The 22,090-nt window shown below is 46.2% G+C and overlaps 8 protein-coding genes across 8 annotated transcripts; 5 read left to right on the plus strand and 3 right to left on the minus strand.

The window, feature by feature from the left end:
• Positions 1 to 194: 194 nt before the first annotated feature.
• On the plus strand, positions 195 to 2,864 carry LCP9604111_6034 (Zn(II)2Cys6 transcription factor domain-containing protein; the record flags this gene model as incomplete). The annotated part of the gene is made up of 4 exons (XM_039073911.1): positions 195 to 306; positions 378 to 392; positions 598 to 1,171; positions 1,235 to 2,864. The coding sequence occupies 4 exons, from the start codon at positions 195 to 197 to the stop codon at positions 2,862 to 2,864; spliced, it is 2,331 nt and encodes a 776-aa protein (XP_038928069.1).
• Positions 2,865 to 3,014: 150 nt separating this feature from the next.
• LCP9604111_6035 (FAD-dependent oxidoreductase) lies at positions 3,015 to 4,973 on the minus strand (the record flags this gene model as incomplete). The annotated part of the gene is made up of 4 exons (XM_039073912.1): positions 3,015 to 4,133; positions 4,195 to 4,399; positions 4,461 to 4,849; positions 4,911 to 4,973. The coding sequence occupies 4 exons, from the start codon at positions 4,971 to 4,973 to the stop codon at positions 3,015 to 3,017; spliced, it is 1,776 nt and encodes a 591-aa protein (XP_038928070.1).
• A 1,148-nt stretch (positions 4,974 to 6,121) lies between these two features.
• LCP9604111_6036 (OSTA/TMEM184 family protein) lies at positions 6,122 to 7,558 on the plus strand (the record flags this gene model as incomplete). The annotated part of the gene is made up of 5 exons (XM_039073913.1): positions 6,122 to 6,194; positions 6,248 to 6,395; positions 6,449 to 6,701; positions 6,761 to 6,886; positions 6,950 to 7,558. 5 exons carry the CDS (start codon positions 6,122 to 6,124, stop codon positions 7,556 to 7,558), a joined length of 1,209 nt encoding a protein of 402 aa, XP_038928071.1.
• A 975-nt stretch (positions 7,559 to 8,533) lies between these two features.
• LCP9604111_6037 (L-threonylcarbamoyladenylate synthase) lies at positions 8,534 to 9,259 on the plus strand (the record flags this gene model as incomplete). Its single annotated transcript, XM_039073914.1, has 1 exon — positions 8,534 to 9,259. The coding sequence occupies one exon, from the start codon at positions 8,534 to 8,536 to the stop codon at positions 9,257 to 9,259; it is 726 nt and encodes a 241-aa protein (XP_038928072.1).
• A 248-nt stretch (positions 9,260 to 9,507) lies between these two features.
• LCP9604111_6038 (uncharacterized protein) lies at positions 9,508 to 11,098 on the minus strand (the record flags this gene model as incomplete). The annotated part of the gene is made up of 2 exons (XM_039073915.1): positions 9,508 to 10,289; positions 10,351 to 11,098. The coding sequence occupies 2 exons, from the start codon at positions 11,096 to 11,098 to the stop codon at positions 9,508 to 9,510; spliced, it is 1,530 nt and encodes a 509-aa protein (XP_038928073.1).
• Positions 11,099 to 12,497: 1,399 nt separating this feature from the next.
• Positions 12,498 to 14,143, plus strand: LCP9604111_6039 (dienelactone hydrolase; the record flags this gene model as incomplete). The annotated part of the gene is made up of 3 exons (XM_039073916.1): positions 12,498 to 12,747; positions 12,812 to 13,249; positions 13,302 to 14,143. The coding sequence occupies 3 exons, from the start codon at positions 12,498 to 12,500 to the stop codon at positions 14,141 to 14,143; spliced, it is 1,530 nt and encodes a 509-aa protein (XP_038928074.1).
• Positions 14,144 to 18,618: 4,475 nt separating this feature from the next.
• Positions 18,619 to 19,534, minus strand: LCP9604111_6040 (RTA1 domain-containing protein; the record flags this gene model as incomplete). Its single annotated transcript, XM_039073918.1, has 2 exons — positions 18,619 to 19,322; positions 19,375 to 19,534. The coding sequence occupies 2 exons, from the start codon at positions 19,532 to 19,534 to the stop codon at positions 18,619 to 18,621; spliced, it is 864 nt and encodes a 287-aa protein (XP_038928075.1).
• An 817-nt stretch (positions 19,535 to 20,351) lies between these two features.
• On the plus strand, positions 20,352 to 22,052 carry LCP9604111_6041 (FAD-binding oxidoreductase; the record flags this gene model as incomplete). The annotated part of the gene is made up of 4 exons (XM_039073919.1): positions 20,352 to 20,714; positions 20,772 to 21,466; positions 21,515 to 21,723; positions 21,781 to 22,052. The coding sequence occupies 4 exons, from the start codon at positions 20,352 to 20,354 to the stop codon at positions 22,050 to 22,052; spliced, it is 1,539 nt and encodes a 512-aa protein (XP_038928076.1).
• Positions 22,053 to 22,090: the final 38 nt, after the last annotated feature.

Raw genomic sequence — 22,090 nt, forward strand, 5'->3', positions numbered from 1 at the left:
GGGGGTGAAGCTGGGTTCGGCGCCGAATAACATAGTACGAAATTCGGTTCGGCGCCGAGCTAAGAGTCTTGGCTCCTTCTTGCTTGTAGCTTATTCTTTCGCCAATACAACCAACCCTTCATGCTATCCACACGCTCTTTTTCTTCTATTAACAAAAGTGTGGCGTGACAGTCATCGAAACATACAGGAATGCAATGCATCGAAAGAGCTTAAGAACTTTCTTCTATTTCATTGTCGATATACCTAATAAAGAGTCACTGCCCCGTTACCACAACTCCAGGAATTCGTCTGCCACTTTAGTGAGGAGTAAGCTCTAAAAACCTGTCACTAGCCTAGCCAATGTCCCATTGATAGACTGATCGCTTGCCAATATCTAGTAAGAAGCATAAAGGGTTTGTTCCTGTCTGACACCAAGTTGAATACAATCTGATTCGATCGCGATGATCGTCACTCCTGACAAATCGACGTGGGGGCCGAACTGACAAGAGCTCGAGGACTTCGCCACTTGACTTCCCCGCACAGAAGAACATAGGCGCCCCATTTTTATTTCTCCTTCGGCGGAGTCCTGGTGCTTGATGGTTGAATAGTCTCTACTAGTTGCTCAACAACTTCCCGACTGCAATCGTGAAGCTGACATGTCCAACTCAAAACCCGAACGTGGAAGCAGGGGCCGATATGCTCGCTTGCTTTGTCAAGGCTGCAGGTCCAGGAAAATCAAATGTAATCTGCCAGATATAAACGAGCTGGGTCCTCTTGGCTCTCCACAACCCCCGGAAAAGTCCTGCGAACGTTGCCGCAGCCTCGGTCTTGGATGCGTTATTGAGCGTTCGACTTTGGGTCGTCCATCCTTCAAGCGCGGTGAAAATGAGTCAGGTCGGAAGTCAAATTCTGCCCACTGTCATTCAGCTACGCAAAATGAACAACCTGGCAACTCTCTGATCAAGGACTACTCGCCCTCGGAGTCGACGACGAGTCCAGAAACCACTCAAGAAATACGTGCAGTGGCTGACAAGACGGTGTTTGAGTCTGTCATTGAATTTCAACACTTTTTTGCCTCGGCCTTGGGCAAAGACCGAATATTTGGTGCTACAATTCCTCGGAGTACTTCAGGCTGCATGACTCCTCTCCCAGAGCTGGTGAGCCACGAAATAGCGAGCAGTCTCGACAAGGAGTAAGCACCTGCCGTTACCTTGGGATATCTTGACTGCTTGTCTAACATATGTCGTATTTTAAGCCTGGCTTGGTATAGGTTTTTTATTCCCGGTCTGCCAAGCTTAGTAGACATAAGAGACCGTCTCAAGGGAGACGACGAACTTAATATTGGCACCAATTTGCTCTTCGCATTGCTTTGTCTGATCTCATGCGATACAACAGGCAAATTTGACCGGCTTCATCCACGTTTGAAGTGGAACCTTCAGCTGGCTATTTCATCCTATGGGCAAGAGTTTATCTTTTCCCCTCCCACTCACTGCGACTCTGTTGTTGTCTGTATTATCTTGGCTGATTACAGGCCAACCACCGTGGGAGTATCTCAACATACTGCACACAGAGCGATCAAGTCGACCCTATATCTCAATATAGCTTTCAAAGTCGCTGAAAAATTAGAGATGCTACCTTCGCAACTCAATCTAAGCTTTGCAGATATACCATCCATGAGTGATGAGGAATTTGAACATCGAATTACAGATTCTTTGCAAGGAATGAAAATCTTCACCCAGGATATCATTCTAGATGGACTATTGTCAAGACCAGTCCATCAACTGCAAGAAGCGCTGGATCGCATGGCACCCCATATCCACGTTTATCAAAATGTCTTCAGGCATCGTCCTTGCTCACCAAGGATTATTTTCCAGATACAGTGGGCCACAGCGAGCTATATGCTTCTAGAATCTTTGAAAGCAACAAAACAGAACTGGACCAATCCACAAAGACTATGTCATGTTGTCGACGAGACTGAACAAAAGTGTCTTGAACAGATCAGATTCTGTGACTGGGCACTGTCAAATACGGCTCAGTCAGGGCCGCCCGAGGAGGTAAGGGCTGCTCGTTCTTTGCTGGAATATCGATTCCATGCAGTAATAGGACGATCATATGGAATTGCGCTTCTTCACATCATGATCCTTCGGTCCAGAGCCTCAAACAGCAGCTTCTCAAGTGATTCCGATATAAATATCCAGGAAGCTAGTCAAATGGGCGCCAAACTCTCGGATGCTATGAGCAATACTTCTGATGATCTCGGCATTCAAATTGTGACATTCATCTCACGCTTTGGGCGTCCCTTCCCCGATCGGCTACTCGCAGTGCTTGAAATGTTCATCAAGGGCACAGATTTAAAACTTGATGGCATACAGTTTCAAGCTCCATTCCGGGATATCGTTCTCGATATACTCGCCTTTTCCAGATCCATCGTGGAGAATAACAGCATCAATGTCAAGAACTTAACTGGAAAGATGAGAGAAAATGCCGACCACCAAGTCTTGGTTCTTGCAGAGTGTGCTAAAAGACTTGGTAACATGGTTGCCTCGCCTGGAAAATCGATTGAAGCTGCTTTTGCTGGCGGTTGCGTGTTTGCCGCCAGCACTAAAGTCATGATGGCATTCATTGATATCATGAGAGATCTGAAGAAAGAAAGCGATCTTGGAAAAGCTGGCCCGGTGCCGCTAACTGTGTCTGATGGCTCAGCAGAAGGGCCAAGCATGAGTACCTTTGAAGATAATTCCCTAGATTCGGGGAATTTGTGGTCTACTGAGCCAATACCAAATTCTTTTAGCGCTGAAGATTTCGTTTTTGACTGGTCCACGATAATGGATTTTGATGAAAATATGTTGTACAATGACCTGAATTTTGATTTTGCTTCGTGTTAAAGCATTTATTGGACAAGATGTATATAACTCTACGGGTGCAGAATATAGGGGTTGCCTCTAAAGCAAAGTGCATGAAGAGAGCAAGAAGGGAAAGAAGGGAAAGGAGGAAAAACATAATGACAATACTCAACATAGTAGTACAGATGATTGTTAGTTCGCTTGACACAAAGGTCCAAACAATGCACCGCCCGTCACCTCTTCCCAGCCTTCATTGCCCACGCATCGCCAGCACCAAAACACACCCTCTGGGTCGTACTTCTTCTTGATCGACAGAAGTTGGTCATATCTATCGCCGAACCAGTCCTTCCTCCAGTCCGGATCATACGGGTCGGCCTCATTCAGATAAGTTCCCGTCGCAGGAGCCAAAGCTTTCATGGCTGCTAACTTCCTTTTAGTGAGTTCCTCCTTAACTTTTTGAATTTCCTCCGAACCCGCATTTGCCGGCCACATATCTATTCCTTGTAACAGAAGATAGGCTTTCCTCCAAGCTGGATTCACAGAGGTATATGGCACATTGTTGAGAACTTTTCCACCGGCAACGATATTCAGGAGCACAGTGTTGTTTGCAGTATGAACCCCTTCTCCGACCTCGGTGGTCAAAATTTGAAGCAAATCATATAGCTGTTGTTCTTTGCCGGATAAAGAATCTTTGGCGAAGAATCTCGATGCCATGAGTGGTTGATTATTACCTGCGGACGTGTGGTGCGTCGACGCATACCATGCGGCCCACGAAGGATGAGTAGACCATTTAGATGATACCAGGTAATCCGTTCCATTTCCAGGAAGCAGATCATCAATAATCACTCGGTTCATCAGATCTTTTGCGTGATTGATCGCTTCAATTGAATCATTCGCGAGGAACTTGATGAAGGGAGCGCTGTATACCCAAGATTCATACTTCCGGGTGAGGAAAGCAGTACCGGCGAACCCTTCATCAACAATTGCAGGATATTTCGAGGCCATTCGAGCCGTGGCCTGCAAGACTGCAGAGGTATTGTGGCCCAAATCCGCAATAGTCAGGTCATGGTAAAGGGTTGGACGAGTAGGATACGTCTTGATGGTAGCTGATATGACAACACCATATGTACCTCCCCCTCCTCCTCTGAGGGCAGTAAAGAGATCGGAGTTCTGACATGCGTTCGCCGTTACAAGCTCTCCTGACGCAAGGACAACTTTGTATTCAAGGACTTGATCTGTTGCTAGTCCGAATTCGTGGCTGAGGGAACCATGACCTGCTCCCTGAAGAAATCCGCCAATGCATCCGACGGTCTTGCGTTGTGTTAGTGAGATTGCATTGCTTGAGTTTTCATTCAAACTGATGTGGACTTACAGGGTCACCTCCTCCAACAACGACATGGCGGTGTTTAGAGGCGAAACTGTAGACATCCTTCCACACATATCCACCCTGGATAGTGATCGCACTTCCAGTCCAATTAGATGGGCAGTTTCCTTCCGAATAATTGAATGTCTTATGAAAATGAAGCCCGCCTTTGATATGCTTTATCCAGATCGACAAACTGCCGTATCCTTGCGATCTATCATGATTTTCATCGTCAGTCATAAGATACTTATATAAAGATTAAAAGTCCACCTTACCGCTGTGAGATGTCATGCCCAGTATTCTTGATAACGAGTCGCACATTGTTCTCTTTGGCAAACCTTATGCCAGCAGCGACGTCATCGGCCTTGGTAGCCTTGATGGTATACGCGGGAGAAGTTCCTAGCTCGCACAACGGATACGCGGCTACCGAAGCGTTGATTGGGGGGCACGTATCAACGAGTGGATAGCTATATCCGATTGGAGATTCCGGGATCCAGAATTCATTTGTCCAATTTGAAGCAATGCGTTGACATTCTTTAGCGCTGTATCCAGGGCCGTGATAGCATGCTTTGGCGAGAGGCTGGTTTTGAAGAAGTTTTCCTTCCACCGTAGAGTTGAGAGAAGTCCATTTCGAGGCTGATGGCCAGCAATCGTCTGCTGGTGTCTATTTCAACTTGGATTAGATAATTTGCAGTATACAGATCCATCATCATAGAATAACATACGCATTTGCATTTAGCAAAGACGGACTGGGCTCCAGCAAGGAGAAAGAGGCTTTTGAGAAGCATGTTCATTGGAATATTCGTTAAATGTTTTACTGATTACTAGCGAGAGAACGACCAGCCGTATTTATATCAATTATATATTGGTTGCTTTACCCTTCCGTGTGTGGCTTGACCTTCAGGCTTCAGTTCACATTGATGTAAGCGGAAGCGGAATCATTGAATCAATGTACCGCACCAGAATTCCATGGACATTGTGGCAGTGCTTCGCAAATTCTCAATGCCCAATACTATGTCAACGGAATTACAGCAAGGCTTATTTCAGTCGAGTCTCATATATCGCAAATTTCATTTGTAAACTGAGTGCGCAAATTTATCGCGCAAATTTATTATCCGATGAATGATCGTCGGGTGTTGGCGCCACCTCGTCATTCAGATCAGCGCCCTGGCCGCAGACAAAGTAACGCGATGACTGCGATATGTGCGATATACAGCGTCATTTACGAAGCCAGCCTGATAAAATGAGGTTTATACCCTATGCATACAGTTCACACTTTGTTTCTCGGCCTGTACCCGAGACAACACTAGGCCATATATAGCTAGCTGGAAATTTTAACTACCTATAAGTGGCCAATAAATTACCACTTGTCCTAATCAGGACTCGACTTGTTTCGTGTACGGGCCGATAAAGAAAGCCCGAGTGTCTATATTTATCGAGGGATATCCTGCATTGGTATACATATATACTTCTTGTGACGATAGGAGTAGTTTAGTGAGTTATTGGAAGAACCCTCTCTCCGGAGAACGAAGCAGTCCACGCTTTAGATAGGAAGGCTATGCAGTAGCTAAGCATTTATTTCCGGACAGAAAATTCCGCTCTGCAGATACAGAAATGCGCATGCACGCAACAGAGAAATTTGAATGACGATCTTCGCACTCCTGACCATTATTGGCTAGCACTGGGGCCTACAGACTTTGGGGATTGGGGCTAAGCAATGCAAAGTCTGGGGCTGAATTAAGGCCCAAAAAATCAAGACTTTTCAGAGGGATCGGCAGTGCGCCCTAGACATGTAAGATTTTGAGTAAGATTTTGGGTTTACGGGATAGATAAAAGGTGGGTGACTCGGGGGTTTCCTTTTCTTTTCGCAATCTATTTCATTTCGTCTTTTCACGAATCCTTATATCTACTTTTGTCGGCTTTAGCGCTCTTCAAAATGGGTCCTTTAAATCCGAGACAAGCGGCCGCTGGGAGCTATGGCTGCTCTATACCTGATCACATTGAAAATGGTGAGCGATAATTGCTACGCATGGATTAATACGCCAACTAACGTTTTGAATAGTTGGTGGCGGACCATTTGTGGGAAATCTCTCATTCTACCACTTCAACATGATTGTTTCCGGTGCCTGCACTATCATAGTGCTGTTCTTGACTTTCGGTCTTATGGGACGCCATGCGATGCGCATGAGTAACCCCGAAGAACAAATCAAGTAAGTCCACCAGTAAGGTCGAGACAGCCTTGCGATACTAAAAGCATATACAGGATCATGCGAATCGTCAACATGATTCCCTCCTACCAAGTCCTGTCCTTCATCTCGATCTGCGTTCCAAACTCCTATATCTATCTACAAGGCTTCACCGAGGTATTCCAGGGTATTGCTCTATACGCCTTTCTGATGTTACTCTGCGAGTTCTTGGCCCCCACGGACCGGGGTAAGGTGGAATTCTTCTCTTCGCTCGAGACGAAGAGACAGTGGCAACCAAAGAAGAAGAGAAACGGTCTTGCGTTCTTTAGTGTAAGTACCCTGACCATTGAAACGCACACTATCGAATGCTGACCGAATCTTCCCTTTAGTTGACCTGGTGGTCTGTCCTTCAATATCCAATCATCACCTGTATTACAGCTGTCGCACAGCTGGTGACCCAGTTGTTGCACAGGTACTGCCTTTCAAGCAAATCACCCCACTTCGCTCATGTTTGGGTATGGATTTACCCTTCCAATACGTCCCCATATACAGTAAAGAGAGACTAACATAGATGATAGATCACAGCTGCCACATCTCTGTCAACATCAGTGGCCGTCAACGCCATCATTCAATTCTACATGAACATGAAGGAACATATGAAAGATCACCACCCACTCACCAAGTTGCTGGCATTCAAACTGATTGTCGGACTGGTCATATTGGAAAAGATCATTTTTCTCATCTTGGAGAGCGCCAATGTCCTTCACAACAACGACACATTGACCTATGTCGACGTCATGATAGGTCTACCAGAAATGATCATCTGCGTACAGATGGTCCCGCTATGCTTGTTGGTCCTTTACGCTTACCGGACAAAGCCTTACGAAATTTCCAACGCGTCTCGCACCGTGATCCTGCGGCCTCAAGAGTACCAGGCCATCGATTCCGATGGCGACGAGGAGGTGTTGACGAGTGGATTCCAGAAACGCTACCAGGGTGGCTGGATGGGACTGCACGCATGGGCCGCTTACTTGAACCCGCTGGGCTTGCTCATGGATGTCATATCCGCTCATAGAATGATCTCCAAAGCTCGGGCTCTACAAAGGGCGCAGATGAAGGAGCAAGCCCAGAAGGAGGAGGAAATGACAAGATATGAGACCGGATATGATACTGCCGAGGGAGCATGAGTTTTCACATTTTATTATCCCAGTGAAGTTACAGGCGATCTAGACTAGATTTTATGCACGATGAATATGAATGCACATCCGCGATGACTACTATCTGAACTTGGTGGTTGTGAATTGTGAATTACTGACAGAAAGCTTGCATTGACTTCTATTTGTGCTTGGCTAAAGCATTAGGCTTTCTCACAACAGTAGCTGATTAACTATCAGCTTATTTCCGCATAATTGCGCGTGGCGGAGCCAAAAGCACGACGATCCACCGTACTTTAGCGCAAGGTGGAGAGTTTAGGGGCGAAGCTAAGCCCAAAAGGGGAATCCAGTAGCGCCAAGACTTTTTCAAAAGAGTGGGGCATCGCGATCGGCAGAGCCTCTGGCCCGGTCCCTCGTGGCTTCCTTCCCTATCTTTTTGCCCTACTCGTAGCGTAGATGGTCACGTATGGTACTCGTGTTGACATGCCTTTCCTGAATTATTTGATCGTTCCTGTCTCTTCATTGCCATCTTATCAATTTAGCTACTTTCAACCCCCAAAACTCCATCACCATGGTTGAGGTCTACGGGTTCTGCGACCCAACCTTTCAGTCGCAAGTAGCTGCTGGGTCATTCCATCGGGTATAGCTTCTTAGCAGAGGCTACAAATTTTGTCACACTTTCCTAGACTACATGACCTCATTGTGTAGCTCAACTAGTCGACTGACGCGGGATTCCACTCATTCTCTGACATCTAGAGTGATATTTCCAAAATTTCGGTTCACCTTCGTTGTAGATTGTGGAATTTGATTCGGCGCGCGCAATTAATTGCGCGCTAGCTTTAGAAGATGGCGGGGGCGGGGTTGGTCCATAAGCGCAACTAATTGCGCTTTACCTCGTTTACATATTTAGGAGACTGTTTGCACATCTATTTTCTGTTTGCATGAGCTTGATTTCTTCCTTTTCGTCCCAAAGATAAACCTCTTCTTCAACTCGGATTGGCCGACACCATGGAGCCCTTCAAAGACAAGATAATTCCTGGCCCTGGAGATCTCCCCAACGTCCGTGCAGATGCCCAACGCGTTTTCCAGGTCCTCGAGTCAGGAGGTGTGGTTATTCTACCGACCGAAGTGGGCTACGGACTGATGGCCACTTCTGCGGAGGCCATTGACCGTGCCTTCGCCGCGAAGCGACGCCGGCCAGGTCACGCTCAGGGTCTATATGGCACACATGAATTGCACCGGGAACTTCACATCCTGGACGACCAGCGGTTTGAAATGACACGTGTGCTAGTCGAAGACCTAGACATGAGCTTCATGGCTGTTGGGCCATGCCGCAACGGTCATCATCTTCTTCGGGCTTTATCCCCACAAACCCTCTCTAAGGTCACAAAGGACGGCACTATCGCTATGTTCATCAGCTGCAGTTCACTTCTGAGAGAGATTTGCAGACTGAATGCTACATCAGGCCAGCTCATGGTAGGCTCTAGTGCAAACGTGTCAGGTGGTGGGCAGAAATTCCGTGTCGAAGATATTGAGGATGAACTCAAGGAGGCGGCGGATTTGATTGTCGATTATGGTCTGCAACGCTATCATGTATATGGACGACCTTCTCTCATCATGGATTTTGACCAGATGAAGATTTTGCGAATGGGGTCATGTTATGAACTGTTCCGCGAGCGCATGCGGAAGTTTTGGGGGGTCGACTTGCCTGAGGACCCTGATTATCGTGCTTGAGACTTTTGTTTAAGGCGAAGCCGAAGACTATGGAAGACATTGTTCATCCCTCGACTAGACTTTTGTATGCCTTTCCTAAATGTCTTCGCCTACATTTGATAGGTACCTTGTACTTCACAACCTAGTTATTATTTAGTCTAGCTCATCCTCTCTAGTGCACATTACAACTCCCAAATACTCAACCAAGCGCTATTAGGTGATGAACAAGCAAACACAGAATAAACGAAATACCAAACAAAAGTCCCAAATCAAGTGTGACTCCCCGAACTTTCCGATTCCGAATCCCACTCGTCATCCCCTCCAGCACTTTCCTCCTTTGCAGCAATCACAATCCACAAGATTTTATTGGCCTCCTTCGTCTTCTTCTTTTCCTGCCTCTCCTGTCTCCTTGTAGTCCCCCGATCTCCTCTCCTCCCTGACCTCCGATCTTGCCTAGCCTGATCCTTTATCATCTTCTCATTCTGCTTCTGTTCGGCCTTGCTAGCTTCTTTCGCACCCCATTTCTTCCAAAATCCATCAGGCATTGTTGGTTCCTTAACATTATTGAAGGAAAGTGACATAACTCGATTTCCCAACAAACTCATGCGCTGCATAATGGGGTGGTTGTTACTTTCAGAAGCATCCTGGTACTGCTGACGAACGAAGACATTTTCTTGATCACCCAAGCCAACATATTCAAGCATCTTATCCGTCTTGCACATTTGGACATGCAAACCCTTGGGATGGAAAAGCTCCTCGTTCGCCTTGGCTAGGTACTTCTTCGTGCGCACTTTGGTTGTAACTGATGAGCTGACCCCAGCTACCACGTTGACACTCACACTGACCATCTGCACAATCATGGAGGGGGCCATGCCGCCGACATTGGCGGCGTTGTTGGCGGCTTGAAGGGCTGGGTTCGCTAGGAACGCTTCGTTTAGTTCATCGATGAAAACGATAAGTTCATCGGACGAGATTTGGTGCTCTAGTTCTGGTACGCGGACGCGAGCGAATGGGCTCATGTTCTCGCCGTTGAATCTTCTATGACTTATCTCTGGGTAAGTGATACATTGGTTAGATTTGGCCACTAATTCACGGATAGGCTTTATACTAACGAGGTATAACACAGGGCCGAGATACGCTTGGAAGCTGGGGTGGGAGCTGAAGTAGCTGTGTTGGGGGGTAGGGTTGACTTTGCTGGGCTACTAATTCGTTGCCAGCATAGAGTTCACTCGGCGGAAGTGCAGGTGGTTGCTGTCTCGCATACTGGGCTTCTAACACGTTGCCAGCGTAGAGTTCGCTCGGCGGTTGCTGTCTCGCATACTGGGCTTCTAATTCGTTGGGAGCGTAGAGTTCGCTCGGCGGTTGCTGTCTCACATACTGGGCTTCTAGTTCGTTGCCAGCGTAGAGTTCACTCGGCGGTTGCTGTCGCACATACTGGGCTTCTAACTCGTTGGGAGCGTAGAGTTCACTCGGCGGTTGCTGTCTCACATACTGGGCTTCTAGTTCGTTGCCAGCGTAGAGTTCACTCGGCGGTTGCTGCCGCACATACAACTCGTTGGGAGCGTAGAGTTCGCTCGGTGGAAGTGTAGGTGGCTGCTGACCCACATACTGCTGTGGCGGGCCGTACATTTGCCTGGGATTGTATGATTCTTGCGGCCACTGCGGCTGTGGCGCGCCATGCTGCTGAGTTTGGCTGTATTGTTGTTGCTGGGGATGTCCGTACTGGTCTTGCCCTGGACTGTACTGTTCGGGTGGATAACCCTGCCTTCGTTCACGGTATCGAGATCGGCCACCCGATTGTGCGTGTCGAGGGTCTTGTGCAGGAGCTCTTTTTCGGGCCTCTCTCCTGGCTCTGAGCATGACTTAATGCTTTTGAAGAAAGAATTCGGATGAAAGTGCGTTAGCTAATGTTCAACAATAATTCAAATTGATTTGTAGATGACGTTGAAAAGAAAAAAAAGCCCCCTCCAACATGTCATGCCGTGGGTTCCTCCTTATTAACAAATAACACTATAATACCACAGTATCCGCAACTCAAAACTTCCCCAAAGAATAGAACCTTCGACCAATGACCTGCGCCAAAACACGAAATCGCGCATCCCACTCTGCGCAGTAACCCAAAAGGAAGGCTTATTTCCGCATAAATGCGCGTGGCGGAGTCAAAACACGACGATCTCACCGCACTTCCCTACCTGCATTGGCTAGCGTAAAGCGGACAGCTTTGGGGGCTAAAATGTGAAGCATAGCCTGGAATCTGGTGTGGCCAAGAATTTTAGCTGAAGGAGAGTAGCTAATTGCGTCGCTCCGCAATTAAATCATAACCTCGTGTGTGTATGTCACATGACCGTTCTTTTTCCTATGTACAGGCTCCGAAATCATTAGAAATCAACGCGGTGAAGGATTAGTCGGCCAACTCTGGCAGAATAATCCAATCGGCAGAATAAATATAGACTAGGCCCAATCTAGCTAGACTGTTAATATATAGTCACGTGGGCCTCTCGGGCATGTCCCAATGGTCCCTACACTTACGTAGCATTAGAAGTAAGAGTCAGTCGTTTTGCTCTGCAACGATATCTGGGCGGCCGCAGGCTATCCAGATTACTAGTATGTCATATTCCAGGGCTGACCGTCGATTTTGGAATCAATAAACCTTCTCGTTAGAATAAATTAATGCCCGAGGTCCAAGGCAGAATCAGGCAGAATCAGGCAGCAGGGAGTGGTCATATCCAAAGGGGGGGGTGGCTGTATCAATGCCCCAAGAACAATGGTACTCCGTAGCCACTTACAATGGCATTAACGGTTCCATGGGTCATAAAGAGGAACAAGGCACACGTAAATAACAACAAACACCGGCCTTCCTTATTTGAGGAGCAAAAAAGAACATCACCTTCATCTGCAGCGTTTGAGCTCATATAAGATATCTGAATAAGGTCAGATGAAAGAAAGAAAAAAGAAATACAACTTCTCAAATTATTCTATGCTGTAGATGCCAAGAGTTAATATATAAATGCCATGTTCCAGTCGTCGACGGATGACGGATATGACGTATGGAGGCATGTGCCAATGACGTAGCCCTAGCGACCCATCTACAGGTTATATGTCAACTATGTGCCATGGCTGACCACTTTTCATGAGGAATTTTGCATAGTCCTTGGACTGACTCGTTTGTCCTTGCTATTTGAGACGGGAACAATCTGCAAGAAGCCGAATTGCCGGAACAATCAAACACTTCATCCGTTCGAAACCCACAAATAAAAGCATGGCCAACATATCGATTAGTGCCCCTGGCCTGAGCAGCGGCGGGTTTCTTTACAACAATGGCAACAATAATGCGCGACTATGCATCACAGCCGAAACCGAAGATTTCGATATCGAGATCATCAAGAACTGGCAGGAGGAAGGATTCGACGTCCTATACCTCCCTTATAACGGCGGAGGAAAAGACTACGCTCGTCGGTTGCAGTCTGTAAAGGACGGACTCGGTGTAGGCGAAAACTACGCCGTGGTTGGTATGCACAGAACTTCTCTGAACATATAAACTCCGAGTGACAAACTGACCAACCCGATTCCTAGCCTACGGCGACGCTGCGGACTACTGTCTCGGGTACTATATCAATTCCATTAACGCCAGTCGACTCTGCGCCCTGGTCGCGTATTACCCCAGTCTAATCCCTGATACGCGATCTCGGTTCCCACTCTCACTCCAGGTCCTCGTGCACTTGGCGGGCAAGACTGTGGACGTACTTGTTCAGCCTGTCGCACTTGGTTTGCAAGGGAAGAAACGCCGCCAGACACGGCCGATCAACGCTGGTATCGGGACTGGAGAGCGTTTGGATTTAGGGTACCCGGCGTTTACGTATGATAATGCCGTGCCCGGATTTGCGGAAACAGATCTGGAGGAATACGATCGTCTGTCGGCGGAGCTAGCTTGGTCGCGGACTTTGAAGGTCCTGCGGAAGGGGTATTCCAGGGATCCGGATTACGAGCAGCGGTATGAGCAACATGTGGAAGGTAAGTTTAAATCGCAAAACCGTTGAGCCATGGCGGACTAATACTTTGTTAGCCAAGTTTTTCTCGTCGAACGTCAAGAAAACCATGGATGGTTACGTTCAACACAAAACCCCTAGTGTCACCTACACGCCGACAATCAGCGGCGGCATCGGGAAAAAATCCTTGCGCCATTTCTATGAACATTACTTCATCGGCAAATTGCCCCCGTCCATGCGCCTGCGACTGCTATCTCGTACCACAGGATCCGACCGCATCGTAGATGAGCTGTACGTCAGCTACGAGCACACACAGGAGGTTCCATGGATGCTACCGGGCGTCCCGGCGACAAACAAGCGAGTCGAGATCATCCTCGTGAGCATTGTCAGTTTGCGCGGGGGGCGTCTTTACTCCGAGCACGTGTACTGGGACCAAGCCAGCGTGCTCGTCCAAGTTGGTCTTTTGGACCCAAAGCTGCTGCCAAACGGAGTCCAGGGTGTCGACCGACTGCCCGTTGTTGGGCGCGAAGCTGCCCGTCGCATCCTCCATGAGGATACGGAGCTTGAACAGGAAGATTACCATAACAAGATGATCCGTCGTGCACGTGCCCGCGCGAGAAGGAGCTTGAATCAGAGCTCCCGCCTGTCCCAGGCTGGCGATGAGTCTGCCGCTGACCTGAAGAGTGAGGCGGAGCAGTCATTGCCTGACAGGAGTCGGGATAAGGGCAAGTCGGTTCAGAAAACCAAGCCTGCAAGTCTGCAGCGAGCGGCCATGGAAGCGGCTGAGCACGGGGGTGATGATGACGCTAATACGGAGACGGAGACTAGTGTCAAGGCTAGGTCTGAGGCTGACAATCAGGCTGCCTATGTCGAGGATGGGGAAAATGATAGTGCTGAGAATGGGTCTAAGCAGACATGACTTCTCACTACTACTTCCCTTTGTCATGATAACCACGAAGACATTACCATAGCCTTTTCTCTGCCTCCAGAGATTGAAGGATTTTGTTGGGAATGTTCTTCCGATTTTTTAAGCGACTGTATTTTGATTATCAGTGATGTTGTACATGTCGATCTCTTCTGTTTAGCATTAATGATTATCACTACTGTGGATGCGACGATGAATATGATTTGTATGTTTGAACAGATATTGCAACAATTGAGTTGAAAATTGAAGCTCTGAGATAATGAAGTACAGCGCCATCGAAGGCACCAAAGAAACCATTATATATAGTGTAGCATACTATCATTAGCAATCAATCTGACTTCTGTTGATCACTCCTTTTCTCTTAGTCACATAGTCAGATACGCGTAACTAGTTATCATATGGAATATATATACACGGATTCATCGCGGATACTCCAAAGGAAATCATGGACAAAAACAAAGCCTAGTTATAAGCATCGAGTCATCCCCGAAAAATGTTCCAAGTGGCTCAAAGACATATTTCACCCAATATCACCTCGGCTCTAGTTAAATGATACGGTTCCTGCCATTCACAGTTCCAGTTCGGTCGCATGTCCTCGCTGGCTTTCGAAGGTGCAGAGGAGCCAGGGTTCAAATTTAATGAATTTCGGGTAGAATCCATCATATCACCATGGCATGAGAAGCATAATATGAGAGAATGCGAAACATAATGGCACCTGAAGGTATTAAATGACACAAAGGAATACGTGACGAGACTTTACAAGGCATAAAAGACAAAAAGGTTGATGCGAATAGAGTTTACCAAGTTCATCGGACAAAGTGGGGCAAAGTGGGACTTAGAGATAGGGACCCCATCATTATGGCCTAGTGGTAAAATACGCTGTATTCTTTCCTACCTGTACGTCAAGATATTGTTTTTGTACGTGTACCTAAATACACCAACTGGAAGGTGATAGATGAGAAGAAGTTCAGGGTTAAGATTAGAAACTAAGCAATAGTTAGCCAATTGACTAACTCCCGTTTTTCTCAAGTTCAAATAGACAAAACCACGTAAGGCAGGGTCTCATCAACGATCCGTGGGTGCAACTTAAAAATATAACCTCCACAGGCAAGTGTCCCATTCAACTACTGATTATCGATTTGATGATGCCGAAAATTGCTGACCTCTCGCCGACAACGGTGTTACCGATACCAATCAATCTTCCCCGCGCCTTAAAGCCAGCAACGAGTCATGAACAAAATCAACGGATCTGTTTTTCAGAAGCCAAAAGCACAAGACGATAAGGGTCTAAAAGAGTAAGCAAAGTCTTTGTTGGTTAGATTTCTGGGTGTCCTAAGGACGTTCGTTCAACTGCTTACCTTCATCTTGTAAAATGAGACGAGGGATATGGAGTCATCCACTCACACATTGTAGAAGGCAGCGTTGATATACTTCAAACAGGCCCTAAAACAAGGACTAATCAAAAATCCTTGTTCTGATTTATGGGCGTACTGGCCTCGTGTTTAGAAACTTACTATTGCGACATTTTGTCTACCGAGACGCCTGATGTCTAGAGCCAAATATACCGAATGAAGGAATAACTAAATTCCCTCGACACCTCAATGCTGACCTTTAATCCAGAAGGCAGTTCAACATCGATATAGATATATAGAGGCCTCAAATTGAAAAGAGGGTATGAGAGCTGCAGGTCAGGCTTACTAATTCGAAGCAGCGCGTTGATGGCCTGCATATGGGGGTAATCGGTATAATACGTATGGAAGAAGGCCATGAGTTGTAAGAAAGAAATAATATTTGCTCTTGGTCGGACATATCTACTCTGAAAGTTTCGATAGAACCTTTGCTGTATTAGTATGTTCATGAAACTAGTTATAGCCAGATACAGATGGACCTGGGCTCCCAGAAACTAGTAATCGCGTGCTCTCAATTCTAACATTACCTACAATCCATCCATTAGTATAACTTTAATAAAGGGAAGATTGGAGGGAAATCACCAAGTTCCAAGAGGGTGTTTTAAAATTCAGAGGGTTAGTCGATTAGGCCCTGCGGTATAAGCTCTAGAGGGCAGGCGGGATGCTCTACATTCTTCTTTTTGACACATCGTGACTTCTCCTAAGTCCTGCTTTTTATTCTCTCTTTAAGAAGAGTCAGTAACAATACATTCGACAAGTGGAAGATATAATTTATGTTATTTTGCTGAGCGAAACGAAGCAAACTATTATAGTCGTTCAGGCAAGGGAATATACTAGGCCTGATTTTTGAGATTTACGTAATAGAAGTAGCAGTCCTAACGGATCAAACATTACAAAAAGGACTATTCTTCCTCAAATTTTCTGATCTAATACACAGACACTTTTCAGACCAAACTTCTTCTCATCATCCGATAAACACAAAGCTTCTAGCACGGACAAGGCCTCTGCCGCAAGGTATTTGTTCTCCCAGGTCTTTTGAAAACAGAATAACCAACAAGATCAGATCACGTCAACATGTGCAAGAGAACCTACAGTAGAAGGAAGCGGGCTTATGAAAATTATCATAACATACCTGGCCATCTGGTCTCTGATGGATGCAACACCTACGGGGTAGAGACTGGCAGAAACTATAGTATTCTCGGTGGTACCACGCAGGTTCCTTGCGATTACTGCAAGGCCAAAGGCCTTTAGGCCCAAACAGCCGATAGTAAGTGGTACGAGGTCGCACTAGGTGGGCCTCTGCCATGATCTACTTTTAAGTATCCTTGTCAGTTCTCCTTGTGATGCTTCAAAATTTCTTATAATCTGAAGACCCTTCTAGAATTCCTTGGCAACCTTGACCGTTCGTGAATATTGCATAGCGAAGTATCGACAATTCATGACCTATGTAGTAGTGATGAGCTACTACATGCTGAGTTGGGATAACGCGGCAGTCATTCTTTCTGATTGTTCTTGTGCCGTTATTGAGTTTGTGTTGTTCTTTTGGAAGGTCCGTGCCCGCCTCATAAGTGAGGTTGGCGCGGGGATCTACTCTATTATCTACCACGTCGCGCCAACCATTGTGGTGAAAATTGGTGAAAACTGTTCATGCCGACCTGACCCCCGAAGAAAAGGAAACCCTAGAGGAGGACATTTTGATCAAGAAATCGCGTTCTTCAAGGGTCTTGATAAGCTTCAAGATCGATGTCCAGATATTGTTATATGCTTTCTCATGCTCCCTGACTATCTTTTTCTACCATATTGCACGCATGGGCCACTCTTCGCTCGCTTTTTTCACTACCAGGAGCGGGAGCCAACAATAAATCACTGGGTAGGGCGAGTTATCAGGGTCAAGGAGTACGAGGATCCTGCTCTCGTCGCTCGGTAGATATAACAACTCACCTCCGCTCTTGAGTATGTAGAGAAAATAGGCTTCTATCACAATGTTCTACATTCAGGCAACTGTCTTCTAGACAGTAACTTGAACTTAAAACTAACTGATTTTAGCTGTACTACCACTATTAGACAACTGCTTAAAAATTTACATACTCCGTAGGCCATAAAAATACTTGCTAGACCGTTGAAAGGCACATACAGTCTTTATTCTACCAGAACTGAACAGTTTACAGTCGGGAAACTTCTATACCTCATATAATATGGTTATAAACCATATTATAACATTGACAACAGGGAATGGGTTAACAGTAGAGGGTCTGACCGATTTAGGAATATAGAGTTTCCAGAACTTAATCGCAATCAAGTTCTTAATAGGCTTATTTCTACTTATTGGCTCAATATCTATCCTACAATAGCCTTCGTAGCGTACTACTTTAAGCGCAAGACAAAGGATATGGTATTGAGTCTAGAATACATCCCCATTGACTCTGCAAAGGAGACAAAGGCCTATGAAGCATTGATTCGCAAAGGCTTGCTGGGACCTGAGTTAGCTCTCCGCTTCCAGTCGGCCTAGAGAATATACCTACATGCTTTTGTACAGAGAAGTATGTTTATTTGGCAATCTTTTCTACAAAGAAGGTTCTGGATCTGGTCCTGGTGATTGGTTGCTGATACTTTCAGGCATACTTTGAGGCTTTGACTGTCCTCATGCAATTGAAAGACTTCTCTTTGTTCCCTTTTGTAGTGTTTAGGCCTACCTTCGTCTTCATGAATATGGCAGTAATTAGTCCGTCATCATCGATTAATCTGACTTCTGTTGATTTTATTCTGCAAGTATTGTTCATTACGTTGATCGCGGGCTTGCTAACTTACTAAGATATCAGCCAGTGATGTTATTGCCAACCACAGAGATTCTTCACTGTACTATAAGATAACTACGAATACGACCATGATATCACTAGTATTTTTGAACGTCTTAAGAAAGAGTTTTTCGTAATCCAAAAATCAATGTCAAATGCCAAGACGCTAGCCCTATCCAGACCCACATAATAACGTTAAGCTAAAGAAAACCTTCCACGGTACCTTTTCCGTTTTAAGGTTAAAAGTTTGTTTCAGGTTCATTTCTCATGCCACACTTCTAATATCGACCATCTCCTTGTGACTCGTCTGAGAGTCAATATCACGTGTAGCCGATCGGGGAGTCACCAATGTCTTCGGAGAGAAGATGTTGAAGGTGACCATAGTCAAGAACATCAGAGCAGCATCAAAGACATACAAGTACACCTCTGTCGACATGATCGGACCATTTGTACCCGTAATATACTCAATGGCACGGAAGATAGACCGAATCATGATAAACAGACTAGCCGTGTATAGCACAAACAAACACTTCATCCACGGCACCGTGGTGGCGGATGTAGAAGTCCCATCACGGGCTTTCCAAAGCCGGTAATGGAACACACCAGCAGTCACGACGAAGAATCCGAAGAACGCAATTTGGATAAAAAGACCGGCAATGATGATGTCTTGTCCTAGAGCAAGCTTAGACTGGGTCTTTGCGGAAGAGAGGAAGCCGCCGCCAGCACACTGAGCGAGGAAGGAGACAACGTCTCCACAGACAAATATTTTGGTCAGCCAGTTGACTCGGATAAGAGAGAGCTTTTCATGTCCGGTGGAGATAATTGAGCGGCCCAGGACCATGTAGATGGATGCGGCGAAGAAGGCTGGTGCGAGAAGGAGCAAGAGTGATTGCATGATATATGGGGGTGTTGTCCAATTGGGGCTTTCTCGCGAGTTAAGATAGCGACCGAGGTAGCCGATAGCTTCAACTATAAGTAAGTTAGCTTTATATCTCCGTTCTCGAATAAGATATATACTGACAGATTCCTCCGATAATGAAAGGAATGAAGAACCATGATCGACTCCGTATCATTTGAAAAATGTGCACCAGGGTGGTCAATCCGAAGAGAACAACAAAGATAATTGCTGCAACTCCCGATGGGTTATAGTTGTAGAGAGTGTAGGTGGATTCGTTGGCCATTGCTATGGTTTGAATTGAGTAAAGGAGAAGACGTAATTGAAAAGTAAGAATCGAATCTAAAAGCAATGTTGACTATGAAGATGTATTGATTGCCGGCCGGACGCTTTCATATTTATATAACAATTGCATTGCTGTGAATTTTCTGCGAGATCTAGTGCTGAGCCCGAAAATCTATTCTGGGTTCAGATTTGGGTTGGAATCCGAGAAGATTTAGACAGCCTTGTTTCTAGAAGCTTATTGTGGGTGTATATCATGATTGTGGCTTGGGACGAAGTTATATATTCTAGGCTGCCGATTAATTTTGCTCCCTACTTCGTCACTCTTGTAGACATGTCAATCTCGAAACTGTTTGAAGATCAAAGATCCGAACCCGAAAGTCCGAATAAGAGTAAATCTCGGTCTCTTATTGGTTGTAGGAAGCCTCGTATTCGTAACTTTATCTCTCGTATTCGGGTCCGTGTTATTATGTAGCCTGGCCATCTGCAGGTGTTGTTCGATGAAAAAGATAAACTTAAGATTACTCAAGATCTATATCCCAAGTTTAACATGTCAATTGTTCTGCCTGAACAAGAAATAGCCCTGTTCAACTCATGTGGATCATATTGAGATGATCCAAAACGTTGATCCAAAAACGAGCCCGTGTGATCATCATGGAGAACACCAAAAAGAATTAGTCTCACCGTGGACCGGAGTGAAACTACCCTGGTCATGCGTACCATGGAAGCAGAAAACTGAAGGATTGCAAAACTACAAGAAAGGACCGCCCCCTGCGATTTTCTGAGAAGCATCAATCACAGATTTGATTCTGACAGTCAAAATGCAGCTTCTCCTTCCCTTTGTCGGGCTATCCCTTTCGGGTCTTGCATATGCCAATTCGAGCAGCGCGAGCGCCTCGGCGACTGTAACGGGCTTCCTCTCCACTTCTTCTGGTACTCTTCAGGTCCCCAAGGGAGCTTCATGTGCTTGCGAGAAGCTTTCTCGGTCTATGCCGAAAAGCATAATCCTCCCCGGTGCGACAAACTACACGACTCAGACAGTCGATAATTACTGGGATATTCGCGCGAATCTTTCTCCTGCGTGTGTCTTCGTGCCCAATACTGCTGCTGAAGTGTCGCAAGCGGTCAAAATCATCGGTGCCTGTGATGCGCAGTTTGCTGTTCGTGGCGGAGGCCACATGAACGTAAGCTTCTATCGAATAGAAACTATGAAATAATACTAACTCTCTACTCTACAACAGTATCCTGGAGCGAACAACATCGATGCGGGAGTTCTGATTGCTTTATCGAATCTGAACTCGATCACTGTGAAGAGTAACACCGTGGAGGTTGGCCCTGGACTCAATTGGTACGAGGTGGACTCAGCACTTGAGCCTCATGGCCGTGTCTGCATCGGTGGCCGTATGAAGACCATTGGTGTTCCCGGACTCAGTCTTATCGGTGGCTTCCACTACTTCAACAACAAGTACGGCTACGCCATGGACAATGTGGTCACATACGATATCGTTCTTGGAAATGGAACTCAGATTACTGTCAACAAGACTTTGCACAGCGATCTCTTCTGGGCCTTGAAGGGTGGTGCAAACAACTTTGGAATCGTGACTCGGTTCGAGTTGAAGACTTACGATATTCCTAAGATCAGCACAACTATTCAAGTTTTCAACGAGACACACATTCCCGACTATATCTCTGCTGTCTGCGAGGCGGCTAAGCTGGACGATGAAGATCCCATTGCGGCAGGCATGATCGCCACTATCACCTACAATGCGACCACCAAGGTGGCACAGGGCTCTGTCCTCGGTGTTCAGGAGGGTGTCAGCAGCCCCCCATCTCAATTCGCCAACTTTACCAAAATTCCAGCAACCCAAAGAATTAACAATGTCACTACTATAAAGCCATGGGTTGAGGTCCTTGACTCCCCTAAGCAGATGATGCGGTATGTAATCTCGCCTGTATTGCAATTTTCACTTTACTGATTACTTAGTGTCCAATTCTCTCACAAGACGATGAAACCCGACGCGGAGGTTCTTTATTCGATTTACAAGGCTTGGAAAGCCGCAGTCGACAAGATCGCCGATGTCCAGGGTCTTTACCCGACTTTTGTCATGAATGTCATTTCCCCGACTTCAGTCCGCGTGGCCAAGACCAACGGTGTTGGTAACGTTTGGGGTCTCGAAGAAGAACCTCTTATTAGTAAGTCCTTCCAAACTTAGTTCGGTTGCGCTTCTTAGGCTTACCATTACTGTACAGTTTGGCAACTCAGTACCGGCTGGGACTTAGCCCAGGATGATATTCGCATGGAAGCTTGGGCACGTCAATTAGTTGAGCACCTTCACGGTATCAACAAAGAGCTAGGTCTTGCTTCTGAGTTCATCTACATGGGTGATGCTGGTGAGTGGCAAGATCCTTATGCGGGTTTCCCCAGTGAGAACGTCGCTCGCATGAGAAAGATCAGGTCTTCTTATGATCCTGCAGGAGTTTTCTCCATCCTTAGCTGGGGTGGTTTCAAATTGGGTCTGTAATTAAACCTAAGTTGTCAGCTTTTGGTAGATCTGGCGAT

The sequence above is a fragment of the Penicillium roqueforti genome (assembly GCF_015533775.1).
Source record: "Penicillium roqueforti strain LCP96 04111 chromosome Unknown scaffold_15, whole genome shotgun sequence".
Taxonomy (NCBI): domain Eukaryota; kingdom Fungi; phylum Ascomycota; class Eurotiomycetes; order Eurotiales; family Aspergillaceae; genus Penicillium; species Penicillium roqueforti.